This window comes from Mobula hypostoma, chromosome 20 (assembly GCF_963921235.1).
Source record: "Mobula hypostoma chromosome 20, sMobHyp1.1, whole genome shotgun sequence".
Taxonomy (NCBI): domain Eukaryota; kingdom Metazoa; phylum Chordata; class Chondrichthyes; order Myliobatiformes; family Myliobatidae; genus Mobula; species Mobula hypostoma.
Genome location: NC_086116.1, coordinates 58245000 through 58267204, shown reverse-complemented (window position 1 = coordinate 58267204; position 22205 = coordinate 58245000). Strand labels below are relative to the sequence as shown.

Here is a 22205-nt window from a genome sequence, read left to right as displayed (position 1 = left end):
AATTTAAGTGGAGACACAAGAAACCGTACATGCTGGAATCTAGAGCCACACAATCGACAGGAGGAATTCAGCCGGGTTGAGTAGCATCTGTAGGGGGTGGAACTGAATTATCATTGTTTTGGGCCCTCATAGTTGATTGTGACTCGAAATGCCGACAGTTCCATCCACCCCAACCCCAGAATAGATGCCGCTCAACCTTCTGAGTTGCTTAACTAGATTGTTTAATTTTAAATCATTGATGTATACCTTGTCAAAATGGCCAACTGAAACCTGCCTAAGCCAATTGCAAAGAGCCTTCCAGTCATTAAAACACTCACCAAACATTTTTTCCATTATTTGTCACTCAGTGAAGTTTGAATCCAAGTTGGATCACATGGATTCTTATTTTCCTAATCACAACCTTGTTAAAATCCATGTCAACTATATCAAATGTACTACTTTCAATGACTTACTTTCTTGCTCCCTCCAAAAAAAAGGTCAGTCAGACTTTCCCACCCTTCTTAAAAATATCTACCATCCTGAGTGCCTGTGACTTGCTTGTCCCTTTCTACGTACTTTTAGCAGTTTTTAGAAATTATTTGGATTAATTAACTCACCACTGATGTTAGCTCGATTGATGACTCGGTCCTTTCTCCCTTTTATAAACAATGGTAACATCTTAATAAGCTTTGTGTCCACCATCTCCTTCACCTGTGGCCAGAGGGAATTGTGCTCCTCTGTCCATGTTGAATGATTCCTATGGCAATTCTATCTCTGTTTTGATCAGTCCATGTGCTACAATACCATTCCTGAAAATCAAGCCACAGGTATAATCCCCAGAGAGCTATCAGAAATACACCGATTTATAGCTAAGTATTGGTATCTACCATTTCATCTAAAAATAAAATTAGTAAGGATCTTTTTGCAGCCAGTAGTATCTCGTTATTTCAACAGGCAGCATAAATCTTGCTTGTGCAAAAGGGCAATTTTAAAATATCCAGTCTGGCAAACACTGTGGTATGTTCTATCTCTTAGTACAATAACTCAGCCATAAGCACAACAGCTTTTAATCCCTAGCAGCAAACAATCTGCTGGAGGAGCTCTAAACTCCAGCAAGTTGAGCAGCATTGATGGGGTGGGGGGGGTGCATGGCATTGGTGTGGAAACTCTGCATCAGCTGCTGGGTTTCTCCAGCATATTGATTCTAGCATCTGCAGTTTCTTGTGCCTTCAGCTTCTAATCCCTTTAAGATACTGTCCATGTCCAGCAGTTTGCACTGAAATAGAGGGTATGACAAAGTAAGAGAATACCAGTGTTTATTCTAGAGATTCAGTGAAATCTGCAAATTGAAACAAAAAGAAGACTAATTTAAAGTTAGGAGTTTATTCTGGTGTTAGCCAGTTATTATTGGTTACAACACAGGAGGCTGCCAGCATCACATGGATTTTAAACTGGTGTGATGCCGAAATGAAGAAGATGAAAGGATTAAGCAAAGAGGAAACCAATTTTAAGGCTAAATTAAAGTCTGCTTTGGTTTTATCCAGGGGAAGTTATAAAAGTTGGTCTGTGAATTATAGCTGTTTGTATTTGTGACATAAAATAGATTACACTTAGCTATTGTGCACTTGGAAGCAGGACAAAAAAATAGGTGAGTGAATTATATCTAAGTAATGAAAATTCATTTTAACACGAACTGAGAAGCTGCATGAATTTTAACTGGGGTTCATTTGGTTTAAAAACTGCACAACAGCAGTAAGTGTTGCCACCTCAGCCAGATATGATTGATAGGTTTTGAAATAATTTAGAACCACTCCATGTGATGGAAGAAATGTAAACTTTGATTATTATATTTTTTTTTTGCTTGCTTGTCTCTCCATAAAATTTGTGCTTTCTCTGAACAGGTCGAACAGAATTGGGCCACGCTACAAGGTGGAGAAATGGCGATCCAGACGACCCAGGCTTCTGAAGCCACTCAAGCTGTGGCCTCTCTGGCAGAGGCTGCAGTAGCTGCATCACAAGAGATGCAGCAAGGAGCCACTGTTACCATGGCGCTGAACAGGTGAGTATATGCCAATAGTGCTCAAGGATGACATTTGCTCCCCTCCAGTTCTCATTGAAAGCTGGGTAATGTCCAGGACTTTCTCAAAGTTGCTCTTTGGGGCACCTTGATAGCATAGTGGTTAGCACTACAATATTACAGCAAGGGGTGTTGGAGTTCGGAGTTTGGAGTTCAATCCCAGCGTCCTCTATAAGGAGTCTCTGTATATCCTCCCTGTGGAATGTGTGGGTTTTTTTCTGGTCCTCGAGTTTACTCCCACGGTCCAAAGACGTACCAAGTAGGTTGCTTGGTCATTGTAAAATGTCCCGTGATTGGATTAGGGTTAAATCAGGGTTATTAGGGATTGCTGGGCAGTGCTGCTTAAAGGGCTAGATCGCTAAATAGATAAATAAAATACATTTTTCTCGTTCTTGTAGCTCAGGTGCTATTTAGTTACTATTAATACTTTGAATAGCTGGATCTGGATTACTCTTCCTCTTAACACAGTACTAATTTTCAGATCCATAGACATTGCCACTGGTGTTTGCTGATCTGGGGTTGTACTGAGGTGGCGTGGAGGGAAAGTTGAATCATGGGCGCCTATGGGTAAAGTGAAGACTGAGCATTTCACTTAAGATTCTTTCATCCCTCTCAGAACTTACTTAGCAGATTTGAAATGCTACAGAACAGGTGAGTTTGTAACCTGGAGATTACATGGAATATAATTACCTAATTTGACTGGAGTGGTCTAGTGGGTATGTTGCTGGCGAGAAGAATAATAACTTGGGATGACTGGCAGCCGAGGGTTGACTAATCTGTGAAAGTGTATGTAGGCTACAAGTTGTCACTTGAGAGGTTAATTTGAGAGAGGTGCATGTTAGACACCAGAATTAGTTCAAGGAAGCCAAGCAACAGAGAGCGACCTGAAGATACTTTTTGGCCCTGAGGTACCACTGACTCCTACTCTAAAAATGAGCAGATAGTTATTCCTAATATGAGTTTATCATCTTAAATAATCTGCTCTCTTCACAGGTACTGACTGATCTGCTGAATACATGTATTATCATTATTTTCTACTTATGACTTGCATTGAGTTTTTGATTGATCACCCTGAGTCTAAACACCATCCTTTGACTTAAATTTCTGTTTTTCTTACAAGTGTGATTTTTTTTAATCCCCACAGAATGTCTGAACTTCTCATGGTGATCACAGATAGGTGATCATCATTTGTGAAGCTCCACTATGATTACAGTGAGATACAGAGGAGTGTTGAGCAGGCATTTCCAAAATACAATGATCAGACATCCAGCTATGTACACTAAGTGGCCACGTTATTAGATTCTGTAGCTCATCCACTTCAAGGTTTGATGTGTTGTGCGTTCAGAAATGTTCTTCTGTTGTAGCACATGGTTATTTGAGTTACTGTTGCCTTCCTATCAACTTGAACCAGTCTGGCTATTCTCCCTTGACCTCTCTCATTACAAGGAGTTTACCCTCACAGAATTGCTGCTCACTGGATGTTTTTTTGTTTTTTATACCATTCTCTGTAAATCCTGGAGACTGTTGTATATGAAAATTCTGGGAGATCAGCAATTTCTGAGATACTCAAACCACCTGTATGACACCAACAATCATTCCACAATTAAGAGTCACTTGGATCCCATTTCTTCCCCATTCTGGTTTTGATCTGAACAACAACTGATTCGCTTGAACACGTCTGCATGCTTTTATGTATTGAGTTGCTGTCACGTGATTGACTGATTAGATATTTGCATTAATGAGCAGGTGTGCAGGTGTTTGTAATAATGTATCCAAGGTGCAGATTAGATAAAGTATTTGCTTTTATTACCATGCCATGCACAGCCTTCAACCAACAATGTAGGAAGTACAGTAGCCAGTTTGCACAGAGAAAGGTCCCACAATCAGCAATGTGATAGTAACTAAAATTAGTTTTCGGGTTCAATTGATTAGAAGTCACCAACAAAATACTGAGGAAGCCTTGTTCTGTGGGAGCTGTCAGTTTTCAGATGAAATACTTAAAGAGTTCCCATCTACTCTTAAGTAGAGTCTAAAATTTCCTGATAATAATGTGAAGAGTAGGGTGCCCTGAATAACATTTATCGCTCATTCAGACCCATGACTACTAATTCTAGTTAGAATTACATTACTGATTGTGGGACCCTTCGCTGTACTTCCTACATTGTTGGTTGAAGGCTGTGCAAGGCATGCTAATAAAAGCAAATATTTTATCCAATTTGTACCTTTTGCTGCTGTCTGCTGTGATTCCACCTGTGGATAAACCACGAGTTAAATCTCAGACCCTCCCAGGCATAAGTGAGTGTGGTACTCATTGGATAAACTTGGTCATCCATGAAGCAAAGTCTGGCATCTCTGAGCAGAACGCATCAAAACTGTATTTTGGAATACAGTCATAAAGCAAAGAATTTCCCATCCTGTATATCGCTGACGTGCCAGGCACATGGCAGAGGCCAAAGCATGTTTTTCGTTTGTGTTGTTAAAGCTCATTATTTGAAATAACACCAGCTGGGTGTGTTTTCATATACTGGTTACTGAGGCATGAGTATGGCAGAATGGAGGTGGCTGGTACGTTAGACTGGATTTTATTCTACCTCTTGGAACAAGTATACCAAACCAAAAGCAAACTACCTCTGATTCTTGATTCTAAACTAAATAAAAAAAGTGAGTGGGTTGTCTTGGCTTTGAAAGATACTAAATAGGAACAGACTAAAGTACTCAAAACTTGACATTGAATTCTCAGTAACAATCATTTCGTTCTCCTTCACACTTGTGTACTGAAGAATGACAATAAATAATCTTGAATCTGGACACTTAATCCCTTATTTTCCCAGTATCTTTGACACATTAACTAGGAAAACTAAACAATGATGAAGCTGGTAACTTTCTAGAATTTTACTCAATTATCTTTTATAATCAAAACTATTTATCTAGAATTTCCAAAGAAATTATATCACCTGAGTGGAGTCCATGGAGTAAACAGGTGGATTGTATAGTGTGAAAAGAGGAGAACTTTATGGTCTGAATGATAGTTTTTCCCCAATACCTGTGGGAACCTTTTGGTTTGGTCTGCTTCTGCGTTGTAAAACATTGTTACATTATCTGATGTTAGAATCAGATTCATTGCTCCAATTTGATTTTACAGATTCTGACAATCAATTAAGAGCTCTGCCATGCAAGTCCTGAGAATGGATATCAGCAGATATGGGAAGGGGAATCGGAGCTTGAGGGAGGTGCTGGAGAGGATGGAGCTGGGTGGGTGGTGTAATCTGATTTCACCTTCTTAAATGCATTAATTTTCATTAGGATAGCTCACAGGCTTGGAGGTGGAATGCCTGGTCTGATTGTTTTCCCTTACTAACTTTTATGATGTTACTTCATTTGTAGTACTTGATTCTGCCTTGCCTAACTAAGTGCAGATAGAGAAGCAGATAATTATGGAAACGGACAAGTGATGCTTTTAAATATAAGCACTTAGTTGGTTTTTGTGTTGCCAAATTTGATGGCCCCTGACTTGAGTCATCCACATGCTGAAATCACAAAACAACAGGGAGATTTCCGATTTGTAGGTAGACTACAAGTAGAGTAGGTGTTGTCTCTTTTAGGGGCGTTGTTCAAAGTACTACTGTTGGATAAGCATTGTTTATGGGACTGTTTGTTGAGTTTCCCTTCAGAGTTCTTCAACAGAACTCAAGTGCAGTGGAATGGATTTTGCCTTGGATGTTTGAATACATTTTTTTTCTGGTCAGTATTTTTAAAGAATTGGAGAATGGTGATGCTCCTCGCTGATGATCTGCTGTCAAAGTTTGATTAGCCACTGCTACCTCTCATTGTCAAGCCTAATGCATTTAATAAGGTTCTCTTTTCTGCACCTCTGTTTAGCTGATTAAAAGATCTATAAAATCAACAGGATTCAGATCATATTGATTTACATGAGGTTTTACTTGATGTCAGGCGTTGGTGATTAAGTATAACAAGATCTCCTACCCCATTTCACAACTTCTAGAGAAAAAAATCCTGGTATCAAATAAATCTGCAATCTGTTTTCTAAATAAAGCCCCCCCCCCCCACTTTCAAATCTCTTACTATCTCTTCTTTCAGTTTGTCCTGACGAAGGGTCTTGGCCCGAAACATCAACTGTACTTCTTCCTATAGATGCTGCCTGGCTTGCTGCGTTCCACCAGCATTTTGTGTGTATTCCTTATCATGTAGGCATTATTTCCAGTAGGGGGCAATAGTGACTGGCATTTTCCAGCCAGCATGAGGAGTTTGGACTGGAACTTACTGCATTGTTCATGTTGTGTACTGTAATCCCCGTCACATTTTTCTACTCTTGACATATTTAAATCATTTGTCAATGGCCACAATGCACACTGGTGGTATGGAAAAAAAGCTGTGTTCACTTTATAAAGCATTTGTTCCTCTATTGATTTTTCCCCAATTCCTGTTCTGTCTCCCAGCTGAATCTGAACTGTGTCATAGAATCCCACCACTTGCAAGATGTGAGTTGAAGCATAGAATGGTACAGCATGCCTGTTTTGTGGGAGCTGGGAGATGAAGAGGTTTGGTTCAAGCAATCCCTAGTCTCTTTTCTAATAAAAACTTAGTGATATGTGCCATTTTAATCCTTTGAATATTTCTTTCTTGATGAGAGGCAAGTTTTATAAACTCTTGTCCAATGTCTATTCAGAAAAAGTATCTTTGAAAAAGTTCCTTAAAAAGAAAGATGTTGATGCTTGAATTTGTACTGTTGTTTTTACTCAAGGGTTCAGGGTCTTGTTTTTGCTGCAAGTAGGAATGTTATGCTTGCCTCCGATACTTGGATTGACCCAGGTCAGTCTGGAAAAGAAGAGTGTTAAGTTTAATTGACAAGGTGGCTTTCCTGCCTTTCACATCAGAGAAGGTGGAGTCCAAGTCAAATTCCAGAAACAGTGCACATAATCCAGGCAGCACTAAGGAAGTGTAGTATCATAGGGTGCTTCAGAAATTAGTATCCTCTATTTCCTAACCTCCTGTCAGTACTCTTTATGTTTGTGTTTAATTGCAACAGGAAGACTAAATGCTGAAATGCTTGGAAAAGTGAAATCAAATAGACTGAAGTGTGGGATTTTTACAGTGGACCATTTGATTTTTGCAAAATACATATATATGCTTTTATTTGTTTATAAGATATGAATGCATTTGCTCTGTAATAGCTCTATATATTTATGGATATATCTGCACCACACTTTCTTTCAGGTCTGTTATCAGAACTGGATATACCTGCCTTCTTCATTTCAGTTCAGTTTTTCTTTCTCTATTTGTATACCCTGGACTTCTGGGCATGTCCCACAGCCTTGATGTTAGCAACACTACACAGACAAAGAAACCTAATATTATCCTGAGTGCTACTGCTGCATTAACTCATTTAGTCTCGCCTTATTGGAGATATTCCCGTTGTTCTACCTTGCCCTCTCTCACCTTCTCTGTTAATGAAAGATAACTTAACCAAGTTCTCTTTCCAAGTTCTAATGAATCAGAGACGTAAAACATTAACTTTTTCTCATTCCACAAACACTGACTGAGCTGTTACGTATTTCCAGCATTTCCTGCTTTTGTTTCCAATTTGCAGCATTTTTTTTATTTTCATGCCTGCACCATCATTTGATATGATTACCTATTCAAGGAGAACAGAGAAGGTCAGTTTGACCTTGGAGCAAAGAAACTTCGACGGAATTGTAATGGAAATGTTCAAATATGATTAAGTTGCATCAAATTGTTTCTATTAGCCAAGCAGATTGGGAAATCAACTGATGAAAATGAGAAATTTTTATGCACAATTTGTGATGTGGACTGCACTACTGAAAATACAATGATGCCATTTAATAATAACTTAAAAAGAGGAATGGGGTAAATGTGGTGGAGAAGGTGGGTTAATGTAGAAGATCTTTTCATTGAGCTGGCACATATGAAGAGGAAATTGAACAGTGTCTGTAGTTTCTGTATGAATAGTGTTTCTGTATGTAGATAGATATATGCTTATTTCCACTAATGTACATTTTTTTTCTTTTGTTTCTGCTGGCAACTGTCAGCCTGAGCAGGTCCATTGCATACCCAATATATTTAACCTTTCTCTATTGCAGTGAGGCTGCTGCTCATGCTGTTGCCACGCTTGCAGAAGCGACCCTTCAAGGCGGAGGCCAAATTGTGCTCTCGGGAGAAACTGCTGCTGCTGTAGGTGCGCTGACTGGTGTTCAGGATGCTAATGGTAAGAACTGTCTATTTCTTGGCAAAGTTTCATTTGGGCTGTGATTAGGTTTGAAATAGATAGATTTTGTTCACTTTAAAATGCTTCTTTTGTCTTGTCCATCCTCAACTACATTTCCTCAGGGCAACTTCAGTCTCCCAATACCTGCCTATGTCTTGTTCTTCCCCTCTTCTGCTTCACCATAGCAGTGGCCTCTTCAGCATCTTATTCTTCACTTTCTAGAACTTCCAAAGTCCTTCCTTCTTATGTTTAGGGTCCTGCTCCAGACCATTTTCGTTGCTATGCTTTTGCCTGCTCGCCTCCTTTCTTACCTTTGTTCTGCAGAGCATTCTGACATTTGCTGCCTCACATATAGAATGATGAAGAAATGCAAGCTGATTTTTTTAATGCTTAAAAATAAAATAATTTATTACATCTGTACTATGTTTTTTGTCCTTTTTCTGCCAATTGGTGAAAATAACATTAAGATTAACAATATTAAGTACTTAAGATTGCAAACAATGAATAATGTGGAAATGCAAAATTCTTTTCTTTCTGACACTGGAAAATACTTCTGATCCAGTAAATTGTTTTAGAATTCTAGAGACTACTGTTTTGTAGCTATCAATTGATAACTGTGAGTAAGTTAGAGACTGAAACTGATTGCAGGAATTCCAGACGTTCAGGAATTCTGCTGCTTCATAGTGTGGATTTCACTGGGGGTTAACATGGCTGTTCTTGTGTATGTACGTTGCAACTGCAGCTCTGCTTCAAATGTACTCCATTGAGTGTGGAGTATCCTGAAATTCAAATTCAAGTTCAGTCCATTGTCATTCATCTGTACACATGCATACTGCCAGATGAAGCAACGTTCCTCTGGACCAAGGTGCACAACACAGTGCATATAACTCACACACATAACACAAAGTAATACCACAAATAAATTCACAAGTGATAAGGTGCATTTACGGTGCAAGTTAAAAAATAAACGTGTTTCGTGCCAGTGAAAAATACTAAACCCAGATCTTAAACTTATTTTGTTACAATATATCCAATCTTTGTGGCATTCATTGACACTTTCTTCCCTAATTACTTGGTTGCTAAGGCTGAGGAGTGCCCATTTTCACTCCTTTTGAGAATATCAAAGGCTTGCCTCTATATCCAGTCTTGTATCAACACTGTGGCAAAACCAAAGCTATCCTTCCAGACAAATGGTCAATTGTTGCCTCATTGCATAATGAAATCTGTCCTAAGTTTGGATTCTCTTCTGCTTCTGCCTAGATGTAACAAAGAATTTTTCAACATTTGCTTTCTAGGTCTTGTTAAGTAGCTTATTTAACTATATGTGTACTGCAGATTGATCATCTGTCTGACCTAGTAGATTAACAAACCTAATGGAGGAAATAAAGATTCAGATTGAACTGAGCAGATTTTCGGAATTTATAATTTTCTAACGAAATTAAAAACGCTGTAGCTATTTTTTCTGTAAAAATATTGGAGGCTATCACTATCGTTCTCCAGGCAATCCAGGACCTATTGGTCATGAGCTGATGTCTGAAGCATTACTGGAATAAATAATTAATGACTACATCTGTTATGAAAGTTTTATGACCATATCATCAGAATGTGATGTAAACTTCATTCATAAGAACTCCTCGACATTTCAGCGCACACATATGTCTTAAGTGTGTCCAGCACTTTAATCATCCATAACTAATGAGTGAAGTGCACTGGGTTCAATAATGATAAGTGCTCCTACAATTTGCTGTGGGAGCATGGACTGAAAGAAGAAAGAGGAACGAGAGTAATTGAGTCATTCATACAGCTTTGTCAAGCACCTCGGCTCCATCTGCCAAAAGCAGAATTTGCCAGTAGCCAACCATTTTAATTCCAATTCCTAACCCCATCCCCATCCAACATGTCAGTCCATGGCCTCATCTTCTGCCACAATGAGGCCATTCTCAAGGTAGAGGAAGAACACCTTGTATTCATTCCTTCTAGGTACCCTCCAACCTGATGGCATGAATACATATTTTGCCTATTGTTTTTTTCCTGTGTCTTATTCTTTTCTCCTCCCTATTCTCTCTCTTGCTATTTCCTACTCTGGCCTCTTATCTCATCTCTTCATCTGCCTAATACCACCCTTTGGTGCCCGTCCTCCTTCCCTTTCTTCCATGGTCCACTCTCCTCTCCTATCAGTTTCCTTTTTCTCCAACCCTTTACCTTTCCCACCAGTCCGGTTTCACCCGTCACCTCCTAGCTAATGCTCCTTCCCCTCCCTCCACCTTTTTATTCTGGCACCTTCCTGTTCCTTTCTGTCCTGATGAAGGGTCTCAGTCTGAAACATCGACTGTTTATTCATTTTCATAGATGCTGCTTGACCTGCTGAGTTCCTCGTGCATTTTCCGTGTGTTATTTGTACAACTTATTCGCCCAAAGAATTGGCATCTAGGGATTAGATGCAAATCCTTGTTTTAGTTCTAGATTTATGGTGCTAGTTTGTGCATTTAATGCTGTGGACTAGAGCTTTTTCCACCTTTGTTCAAAATCTGGAGTGATTACCCAAGGAATTTACCCTAAGCAATGTTATTGAAAATATCAGAGATATATTAATTGTATCTTACTTTTTCCACACCTGGTTTAGGCAGTTGCCATTATATGCCAATTTGGAATTGATTTAGCTGAAACCTACTCTACAGAGTAACAAACTAACTAGCAAATAAGAATCAGAATCAGGTTTATTATCACCGGCATGTGACGTGAAATTTGTTAACTCAGCAGCAGTTCAATGCAATACATAACTAGCAGAGAAGAAAAATTAACAATAAATAAAATAATAATAATAATAAATAAACAAGTAAATCACATCTTTGGTCCAATAAGGCTTGAGTAGATTGCAACTTGTGAAAGAAGGAATGAGTTATCCCACTGTGACAGATCATCCTTTCATATGTGAATCTGAAATAAATCTGCTTGATTAATGTTTCTGCATATCAGTATCTCTTTGAAATTCTGGCTACTGTTAAAAGAAAATTGATTTAGGATCTGAAACACTTTCCTTAAAGGTTGGTTGCAGTAGCTTTCAGCCCCATCAAATTAGCCATAGAGATTTCCCAAGAGGCTGGCTTAATCATATTAATCTTTACACTTGGCCAAAGGGAGATGGCATGGAAGCAATAGGAAGTTTTGTTTTGTATTTGTATGTTTTTCCAAAGCAGTACTGCCTTCCTTTATATAGCCTTTATATGGAAATCACTCTAGTCACTTTCCACTTGGAGTTTCTTACCAAAGTGCTGTATAAATTGTGCAAGTGAGCATTGCAACTGTCCTGTAGTGTGTAGCAGCATTGCCCTATAGATAGCAATCACGCCATCTCTGTGTTGTTTTATTAAGAGCGAGCATGTAATAATCCTGATTTGTTACTTTCCCTTCAGTGTATCCCAGCCATCTAGCAGGTATAAACGTTTAAAAGGCTTCTCACAACATAATTGTACTCCTTTTCAGCAACTATGTGAACAATGTATTTTATCTGAATTTTCACATCTATATTTCCTTGCAATTATGCAGGTTTATATCCAACCACCCGGTTGTCAGTGAAAAGGATGTGCAGCCAGTCAAATTATAGTATTGTGTGTTGTCCTGTTAACTGAAAGTAATGGAAGAATTATCGTATGAGAAGTTTTTTTTTTGCAACACACTTGCAAAGTGTGATAGGTGCTTGTGATAAATCTTGTTTTCTTTTCTTAACTACTTCTTTTCTGCCCCCTGCCCCTCCTGCCTCATACTTGTTCCATCCCAAAATAGTTGTCTCTCTTGAGCTGTTATAAAGAGCTTTGATGCAATCCATTACCGCTCAATAGACTAAGCAGAACAACAGCTGTCACAGGCAATTCTGCCTGGCCCTGAGAGACAAGCAGCATTCTGTGATTCTGCCCAATGGTAGGAAGAATTTGCATGTGTTATTGAAAAATAAACTTGATCAAGAAATCATAGTACAACATGTAAGAATTATTTTTTTGTCTGAATTATGGAGTCTATCAAAATGTGAAACTGTGTCCTTTCTATGTGTGTTTACATCTACAACTGTTCCTTTTGATTCATTCATTCTCTCTCTCTCTCCCCTCCCCTCTCTCCCCCTCTCTCTCCCCCTCCCCCCCTCCCTCTCCCCCTCCCCCCTCTCTCTCCCCCCTCTCCCCCTCTCTCTCTCCCCCTCTCTCCCCCCTCTCTCCCCCCCTCTCTCCCCCCTCTCTCCCCCTCTCTCTCCCCTCTCTCTCCCCCCCTCTCTCCCCCTCTCTCTCCCCCTCTCTCTCCCCCCCCCTCTCCCCCTTCCCCCTCTCCTGCTCTCTCCCCACCCTGTTGGTCTATATTGAATAGGCAAAGGTGGCACTCATCTCACATTTAAAATGTTAAATGTTTTAAAAATTGTTCTAGTTTCATCAGTTTAAACAAATTTTGGCTAGTACGTGTGGTGATGAATCTCAAGTTGCTCTCTATGGTACACTAAGCATTTATACACTGGGAACAATGGAGTGGGCATTTGTAGGGGTAAGAAAAGACAGGTTTTTTGTTGAACAACCTATTCTTTGTTAAAATCTAATAAACAGACACCAGCAGGGAGCCAGAACCACGGAAACACACTATCTCCTACAGAAATCCATTTCATCAGGGTGTCATCACCTGTAGGATCACACCACAGCAAGAAGGCAGCAATACTGATGACAGCTCCATGCTGGTGTATAGTTCCTCACTGGTGTGTGATTCCACAGGTGCTAACTCTACAATAAACACAAGAACTAGGAGTAGGGGGAGCCCAGTGTCGGCCCTTGAATCTGGTTGGCCATTCAATAAGATTAAGACTGATCTGACTTCGGCATAGGGTCAATTTTCAACCTGTTACTCATACCCATCAACAATAAACCCTGAAGCATTTGCCTGTGGAAGACCTTGGCACAGTAACAACACAGAGGCATGAAGGTAATAATAATGTCTGATAGCCCAAGTTTGAGTCTGACCTCTGGTGTTCTCTGTGTAGAGCTTGCACATTCTCCCTGTGAGACTGTTGGCTTCACCTGGGTGCTCATGGTTCCTCCTGTATCCCAAAGATGTGCTGGATGGTTAGTTATTGACTGCTGTAAGTTACTCCTGATGGAGAGTTGATAGGCATGAGGAAAAGTTAATAAGCTACAGAGAGATAGATGAGTGAATTTGATTGCTATGATTACATTGCAGTGAATGCCTGGTGTTGTAATAAAATAGGAAAAAAGTTTCTATATTGAATATATTTCATTTTTTGGAGGAGTAATTTTCAAATATTCATGATTCTTGAAAAACCTTCACCTTATCTCTGTCTGAAAGAGATAATACCTTCTTCTGTAACTATGTACCCTACTTCAGAATTTCGCATGAGGGAAATATCCTCTCAGCATCAGCCTTATCAAGGCCCTTTGGAATCCTCTAAGTTTCCATAATATCATCTCTGATTCTGAACTCGACTCAGTGTAGGGTCTGTCTTCAAAGGCAAGCCCTCTATCCACAGAAAGCAACCTAGTGAACTTTACCGAAACTTCCTCCAATACAAATATAATACCTTGCACATTGTGTAAGGAGACCAGAACTCTGCAGCTTGCCCAAGATCAGAATCAGGTTTAATATCACCTGCATATGTCGGGAAGTTTGTTAACTTTATGGCAGCAGTACAATGAAATACATGATAAATAAATATACAGAACCAAAAAAACTGTTACTTTAAGGATATATATGTCTACCAAATAATAAAGTAGTGCAAAAGAAGTAGTATGGTAGTTCTCATGGTCTCAATGTCCATTTAGAAATCAGATGGCAGAGGGGAAGAAGCTGTTCCTGAATTGCATAGTGTGTGGCTTCTGTATCTGCTTCCCAATGGTAACAGTGTGAAGAAGACGTGTCCTGAGTGGTGGGGACTCCTGATGATGGACACCGCCTTCCCAAGGCACCACTCCTTGAAGGTGTCTTGGATACTATGGAGGCCAGTACCCCAAACAGAGCTGACTAATTTTATAAGTTTTTGCAACTTACTTTGATCTTGTGCACTAGCCCCCCCTCTCTCCCCCCCCAAACAAACCGGACAGTGATGCAGCTAATCTCCTCAAACTCCTACTCAAATATAGCCGCTGTCGTGCCTTCTTGATAGCTGCATATATGGGCAGCGTCCAGGTCAGGTCCTCAGAGGTATTGACACCCAGAATCTTGAAACTGCTCACTCTCTCCACTTCTGACCCCTCTATGAGGACTGGTATGTGTTCCCTTGTTGATCCTTGAGGTTCACCAGTGTTAATTGTCAGCGAGGGCAGGGATATTATTTCCAATCTGCACAGACTGTGGTCTTTTGGTTAGGAAGCCGATGATCCAGTTGTAGAGGGAAGGGTAGAGGCCTAGGTTCTGTAGCTTGTTGATCAGGGCTGTAGGAGTTACGGTGTTAAATGCTGAGCTGTAGTCCTATACAGCTTTCTGATATGAGTATTAGTGTTGTCCAGGTGACTCAAAGCTGCGTGAAGAGCCACTGAGATCACCTCTGCTATTGTGGCAATAGACAAATTGCAGGTCCTTCCTGAGACAGGTGTTGGTTCCAGCCATGACTAACCTCTTAAAGCATTTCATCACTGTAAGTGTGAGGGCAACTGGACCATAGTCATTGAGGCAGCTCACGCTGCTCTTCCTGGGCTCTGGTATAATTGTTGCCCTTTTGAAGCAGATGAGAACTTCTGACTGTAGCAGTGAGAGATTGAAAATGCCTTGAACCCCCTTGCCAGTTGTTTGGCACTGGTTTTCAGAGCCTTACCAGGTACCCCATCAGGCCCTGCTGCCTTAGAAGGGTTCATCCTCTTGAAAGACAGCCTGATATCAGCCTCTGAGACAGAGATCACTGGGTCATTGGATGCTTCAGGATCCTCAGAGCTCTGGTTTTATTCTCCTTTTCAAAGTGATGTGATCTTACTTATACTTGCAGCTTCAAGCAAGACTTTTATTTCTATACTCCACCTCCTTGCAGTAAAGGTCTGCATTTTGTTAATAGTTACTTCATTTACCTGGATGCAAACTTTTTTTGCTTTTTATATCCGAACATTTGGTTCCATCTCTATTACAAAGTTCTGTAGCTTTTTACCACTTAGACAACATTTTGCTTTTATGTCATTTCCACTCTAGTGCAAATCTTTACATTTTCCCACATTATGCTCCTGTCTACCAAATTTTTGCATTTTCGCTAACCTTTCCCCCCCCCCCCCCCAAACCATACTCTTAGCATCCACCTCTCTTCTATTGTAAGAAAATTTGATTTCAGTGCATTGCTGGTTAGGAATCTAATACCCATTAGATCAATATGGAATAATAAACAATTCCCACTAATTATAAATGTATAGATTTGTAATGTGTTTTATGGATTTCCTGCTCTTTGGAAGTGTGAGTAGGCTAACATGCTCTAACTCATTTCCTTTTATTGAACTCCAGTTGTCCAAATCTTTCCATCCAGTTTAAAGTAGATATGAGTACTAACAAGTTTCAGGTAGAAACTGCAAAGTTGCTTTTAAAGATGTTCTAATTTCTTCATTTCATCTGAAATTCAGATAGAAACTGCAGTTCATTGAGCCAAAGGCATAGAGATAAAGTAGTGCATATTTTTAGGTCTCCTTTTCAGCATAATCCTGATTATATTTGCAGATTTCTTCATACGGTCATTAATGATTTTTAGAGAGATTTGAGATGTTTACAATCGAGAGATTTTTTTTCTTTTTGGGACAGCATTCAAAAAGAACTTTTTTCTCTGTCTTCATTTCCCTCTACTTTTTGCATTTTTCTGGAAGATTTTATTTTAATTGCCGAATTTAGTGCCATTGGAGTGAGAGCCACTCCCAATTATAGCACAGGCTGCTTTTGCCAGAACAATCAGCAATAACCACTCAAGGTCACTGTTGTCTAACATAAGCTTTCCAGGGTCCAGCAGACAGATTACATTATGTCATCACTATTAAATGGGTGTACAGTTGCTATTTGCCTGAGAGCCTTAAAAGATGGTGACAGCAACATTGACAAAGCTCATTGGAAAGCAAAGGACAGCATGGCATTTTGCATGCAGCATGGTACACAACGGTGTGACAGGTAAAAGAGAGAAATGGAACTATCTTGTTAAAACAAAAATGACTGGTGATCTTTGTTTTGTATAACCATTTAAAATCAGAAGCCCCCGAACAATTTAACATTTTCTAGCACTGTACCAAAATAAAAACATGTGAAGGACCATATTCCTTGACATAGGATGTGACTACTTAGAGGCATAAACAATCAACATTTCAGACCGAGACCCTTCATCAAGATTGTTTATTCCTCTCCATAGATGCTGCCTGACCTGTTGAGTTCCCTCAGCATTTTGTGTGTATTGCTCAAGATTTCCAGCATCTGTAGAACTTCTTGTGTTCAAGTATTCAGCTATGATGAGGGTTCTGATTTTACCCTTTCAGAAAATAATTTCTGGACATCTTCCCTCTTCAGACTAAGGAAAATTCGTAATGATCTTCCCTGTTATCTTCCTTCTCTCAATTGTTTCAAATCTAACCCCCCGCCCCCAGATGTCTTGATCCCTCTGCTAAGCAAAGTGCATCTTTCTTGCTTGTCTAGACCTGCCTTTCTCAACTTTTTTGCCTGGATGAACCCTTAAAATAATTTTTAGGTCTCAGAGAAAAATGATTATCTATAGCTCACAGTACATTGGTATGATCAGTAAGTTGTAGATAAACTAATCCAACAATAATTGTCAATGCTCTTCTGAGTAGAGAATGAATTTTTAGCCAATCTTTCTTGGAAAAAAAACATATTTAGGCTTAGCTTACCTTTCTCCAAATTAGTCTCTTTCTTGCCCTTTCATACATTTTAAAAATTCTTAAGGCAAACATAATAAATTTCTCAATTCTGGGGTCAAACTTGAGATAAGCATACACGAATTTCACCTTCAACAGAAATTAGTCAATTTCTGTGCTTGCTCTTGATGTTTGTTAAACAAGAAAAAGCTTGCTCACACATGTAACAATTTGAAAACTGCAGAAAAATGTTCATTGCTTTCCTATGAATGGCAGGATAATCTTCTTTCACAGAGATCCAGAACTTGTCCAGGGGCAGGTCAGTAAATCTCATCTTGAGTGCATGATCAGAGTGCAGATCATGAAGTTCTTCCTCTTCTCTCAAAGTCAAGTTCTCAGGTTGAGCAGAAGATTCAGAGAAAGGGTCCCTCACCCAGTCATACACTGGTGTTGAAAGGGAAGAAAAATACTGTTCAGTTTTGTTTTGCAGTTCTTCCAGGTGGTTTTCAATAAGACTCGAGAATTTCTGAATCCTTCCTCGCTGTTAAGCCCAAGCAGCAATGGAATCATTTCATGATTTCCTTTTGCAACATGATTTTTCCAACAATTCAGTTTCCTTTTAAATCCAAGAATCTTGTCACTTGAAGTCAAGTTTTCTCCATGACCTTGCAGAGACTTGTTCAACTGGGTCATATGATGAAAAATGTCTGTTAAGTTGGCTAGTTTCTGCAGCCGTTCTTCATCTTCAAAGCACTTAGCAAAATCTGGTCTACTATTTTCTGGAAGGTACTCCTGCAATTCACCTTGCAGCTCAAACACCCTATTGAGAACTCTTCCTCTGGTAAGCCACAGGATTTCTGTCCATAGCAGGAGATTGGTGTGCTCTTTGTCCAGGTTTTCACAGTTTTTTTAAACATTCTCGAGTGAACTGGTATTAAAACTACTAAATAACTTCCTCCCTGAGTCTTTTTACTAACTTTGACTTTATTTTCAATCTGTTTGTTTTGAGATTCCAATAGACATTTAAAATAAACGGCACTTTTACGTCTCATATCCCTGTGATTTATAGTTAGGTATCTTTTCAATTTCGCTGAGGCCAGTGCTACATTTGTAAGACTCGGCACAGTGGAATAAGACAACATGGATCACCAGCCCATGTAAACCCCATTGATAAATAGCTTTCATTGTAAAGGCGGACTTGTTTATGCCCGTTGTTGTACTAGTGCAGTGAAATGACTCAGAAGATTGTAATTCTTCATCATTAACCTTATCAGAATTGTCCGTAGGCCTATGCCTAGAATACTCCTCTTCTGTCTCACACCCCTTCTTCAAAAATTGTCACACTAGACTGTCTTTAGAATGAAAATTTTCCTCCAATTTTCTACTACACTGGTAGTTCATTCGCTCCCATAAGTCAGTCGGTGGTACGTAAGGGGAAGTTTAGGGAGGAAATTTGGGAGGGAGAGGCTGACGTCATAGCTCAAGTTGGGCGAGTCTATTCAATGCTTGGAAAATGCACCACGCTCCTCAATAGCCTACCGTCCTCCTCTCCATGCAATACAGCGCTTACCAATTATCAATGGTCTCCCTATCTCTTGGCAAAACCTGAGAATGGACTCAACCAAATAAATATGCTCAAGCATGCACTGCCATACTGGGCTGAGATTCCTAACAGGGCTGCTCGGTCACTACCCACCACTGCAAGTGCAGCATCGCGCATTGCGCAAAGTTTAAAAACAATTATGTTTTTTTTCATCACGATCTCTTGCAGAAGCACCAACGACTTCTCATGGAATCTCATTTGAGAAAACCTGGTATAGACCTATAGGACTTAACAACTTGAAAAGATCTTCCCTCAGCCAAAGAAAACAGTTTTAGTCTTTCCAATCTTTTCTCATAATTAAAATTTTCCAGCCCTGGCAACATCTCCCATAATTGCTCTGCATACTCTTTGCATTATTCAGGAAGCAACAGGATGTCCCGATGTACAAGCTAAATACTTTTACTGGATCAAAGATGGTATCTTTCTCTTTTGCATCTTTACATCATCAGATTATGAGCCTGGATTTTAAAAGAAACTTGATTAAGTTCAAAATATGAGTTCTGAGGGAGAAAAATTTCCCCAGTTTTCAGGCATTTGAAATAACTAAATTAGAAAAGAAAGGTCATACATATGGTTTCAGTTTTTAGAAAAAAAATTTGTGTAGAGAATTAGGAGGAATTTTGTTCATAGACCCTTGCAACACATTTGGTAGATGTTTGTTCCATCAGCTGTGTGGAAAAGTTGTCCAGTTAACTCTGCCTCCCTATTCTTTCTCGATAACTTTCAATTTTGTCTTTATCCAGTTCCTTTTTGATGTTGTTATTGAGTATGCTAATGTCATTCTGTCAGACATGCAATCCAGATTGCATTCTTCCTCATTGTAGTGAGGAAGAATTTTCATTTCTCCTCTGGTTCTTTGGGTATTTTGCAGAATCATAACTTGTAAAGTAGTCGGGTGGTTTAGGTAATTATTTAATAATCAGAACAATTCATTAATATCATGTTTGGATTTAACACCTGACTGAGCCCTGACTGTTCCAGTGAGGCACAGTCTACTGTACCATTAGTTTTAGCATGCCACCTAGTACATGTTGAAATATGAATCAAGTCCATGGGCTTTCTCCATCTGCTGCATAAATTGACAAGAAACTGTTCAGAGGATGAAAATACCATTCTTCAGCTTGGGTCAGGAATCAGTCTTGATACCTACTGTCCTTCATATTCTGTCCTGGGATCCTAGAAGTGCAGCAAATTGAATCCAACATTTTCTGTCTCGGGAAGCAGAAGGTAATGATTGGCAGATATTTTTGTGACTGAATGGCTTCTATCAATATGTTCAGGGCTCGGTACTTGGCCTCTTGCTCTTTGAAATACGTATGATTTGATTTTGACCTGAAGATAGGGGAATGGCAAAGAAGTTGCGAATGTTACAAAAATTAGCTATGTGATTGGTAGTGAGGAGGGAAGCCTTGGACTGCAAAAATATAGATGACTGAGAAGCAGCTGTGGAACTTTATCCAGAGAAGTGTGAAATAATGCATTTGCAGAGATGCAAGAAGGGAGAAAATGTCAGTGGTGATACATTGTGAGTTGAGAGGAAGAGGCAATGTTAGAATGTGTCTCATAGATCAAGACATAAATGATGTTTTCCTTTATTAACACTAGCATGGAATGCAAGAGGACAAAACTCCACAGGTTGGAGCTTAACTACTGCATACAGTGGGTTTAGAGAAGAAATACAAGGAGCCAAGAAGTTTAATTATAGTAAAATGTTGAGTAAAGTGATGTTGGTTTCCTCAGAGCACCAGTAGCTGAGAGAGGATTTGATAAACTATTTAAAATATGAGCCCTTAAAAGAGCTTTAGGAGGAGGATGTCAAAATTAGGAAGATTACATCTATTAAAAAAGATTATGCAATGAAGGGTTGTTTTCTTCAGAACAAAGGAGGCGAAGAGAGAATTGATATGAGTTGTAAAATATTAGCAATAAATAGATAGAATAAAATTATAAAATAAGGAGGGACTCCTTCCCTGAGCAGTGATATGAAAGTAATTAAATTGAATCAAATCATGTTTAATTATCACTCAATGCATACATAGATACAGCTGAACGAGACCTAGTTCCTCTGGGACCAAGGTGCAAAACATTCAAAATAGCAAGTCACATTCAAATTAGCGAGTAACATAATTCAAAATAGTGAGCAAAGAAACATATTCATTCAAAATATGAGGAGAAGGCAGGGGAGTGTGGATGACTGGAAGAATGGGATCAGCCCATGATTGAGTGGCGGAGCAGACTCGATGGGCTGAATGGCCTACTTTTGCTCTTATATCTTATGGTCTTATGGTCTAAAATAAAACATATATAAAATCCAAGACCCTGAGCAACAATGTCCTGCAATCGATGGTACAGTCTCCCGGAAGCATGTAGACGCACGTAATCCAGCATGTCGTTCCACCATTTGAACACAGGAGGGCAGCACCGACGGGCGAGGTCAGGCCCCAGACATGCACAGATGCCATGGTGTAACGCTTCTGCATCTTCTTGCCTGGTCTGCAGCAGCAGGCAAGCCCAAGATTTGAGGCTGGTCCTCACTACAACTGAGGTTACATGGCTCTGTCCCTCCACCAGTCGAGGGTAATAGGCCTGTGGCAACTAACGTCATCACTGTAAATGATACATGGAACAAGTAAATGTAGGAGATGTGGATGGTAAATCATTAAAGGAAATGAATAGTTTTCACCTAGAGTGCGGTGGGAGTCTGCTAATGGCAGAAACCTTGATTATGTTTACAATATTCTGTGTGCAAGACCAAAGAACTGATTGTGGACTTCAGAAAGTGTGAGACGAAGGAACACACACCAGTCCTCATAGATGGATCAGAAGTGGAAAGAGTGAACAATTTCAAGTTCCTGCGTGTCAATATCTCTGAGGATCTATCCTGTGCCTAACATATCGATGAGGCTACAAAGAAGGCACAACAGCAGCTATATTTCATTTAGAGTTTGAGGAGGGATTTGGCATGTCACCAAAGACACTCACACATTTGTACAGATGTACCATGGGGAGCATTCTAACTGGCTGCATCACAGTCTGGTATAGGGGCCGGGGGCTACTGCACAGGATTGAGATAAGCTGCAAAGAGTTGTAAACTTAGTCAGCTCCATCATGATCACTGTAATATGCAGATTATCTTCAAGGAGCGATGCCTCAAAAAAGCGGCATCTACCATGAAGGACCCCATCACTCAGGACACGTCGTGTTTTCATTGCTACCTTCAGGAAGGGGTACAGGAGCCTGAAGGCAAACACAGCAATTCAGGATTCAGGAACAGCTTCTTCCCCTCTGCAATCTGGTTTCTGAATGGACATTGAACCCACGAACACTACCTCATTACTATTTTTTATATTTTTGCACTACTTACTTATTTTAACTACTTTATATATATATATATATGTAATTCACAGTTTTTTTCTTTATTATCATGTATTGCATTGTATTGCTGCTGCAAAGACAACAACTCCGTGCATATGCCGGTGATATTAAAGCTGATTC

The 22205-nt window shown here is 39.6% G+C and overlaps 1 protein-coding gene across 7 annotated transcripts in view; it reads left to right on the top strand.

Annotated features, from left to right (window-relative positions):
• nrf1 (nuclear respiratory factor 1) overlaps positions 1-22205 on the top strand; it is a 91794-nt gene that overhangs the window by 52290 nt on the left and 17299 nt on the right. For all 7 annotated transcript variants that reach the window (XM_063073020.1, XM_063073022.1, XM_063073023.1 and 4 more), the window contains 2 exons: positions 1881-2038; positions 8176-8300. In XM_063073020.1, the coding sequence (XP_062929090.1) occupies positions 1881-2038; positions 8176-8300 (283 nt within the window). The remainder of the gene's footprint in view (positions 1-1880; positions 2039-8175; positions 8301-22205) is intronic.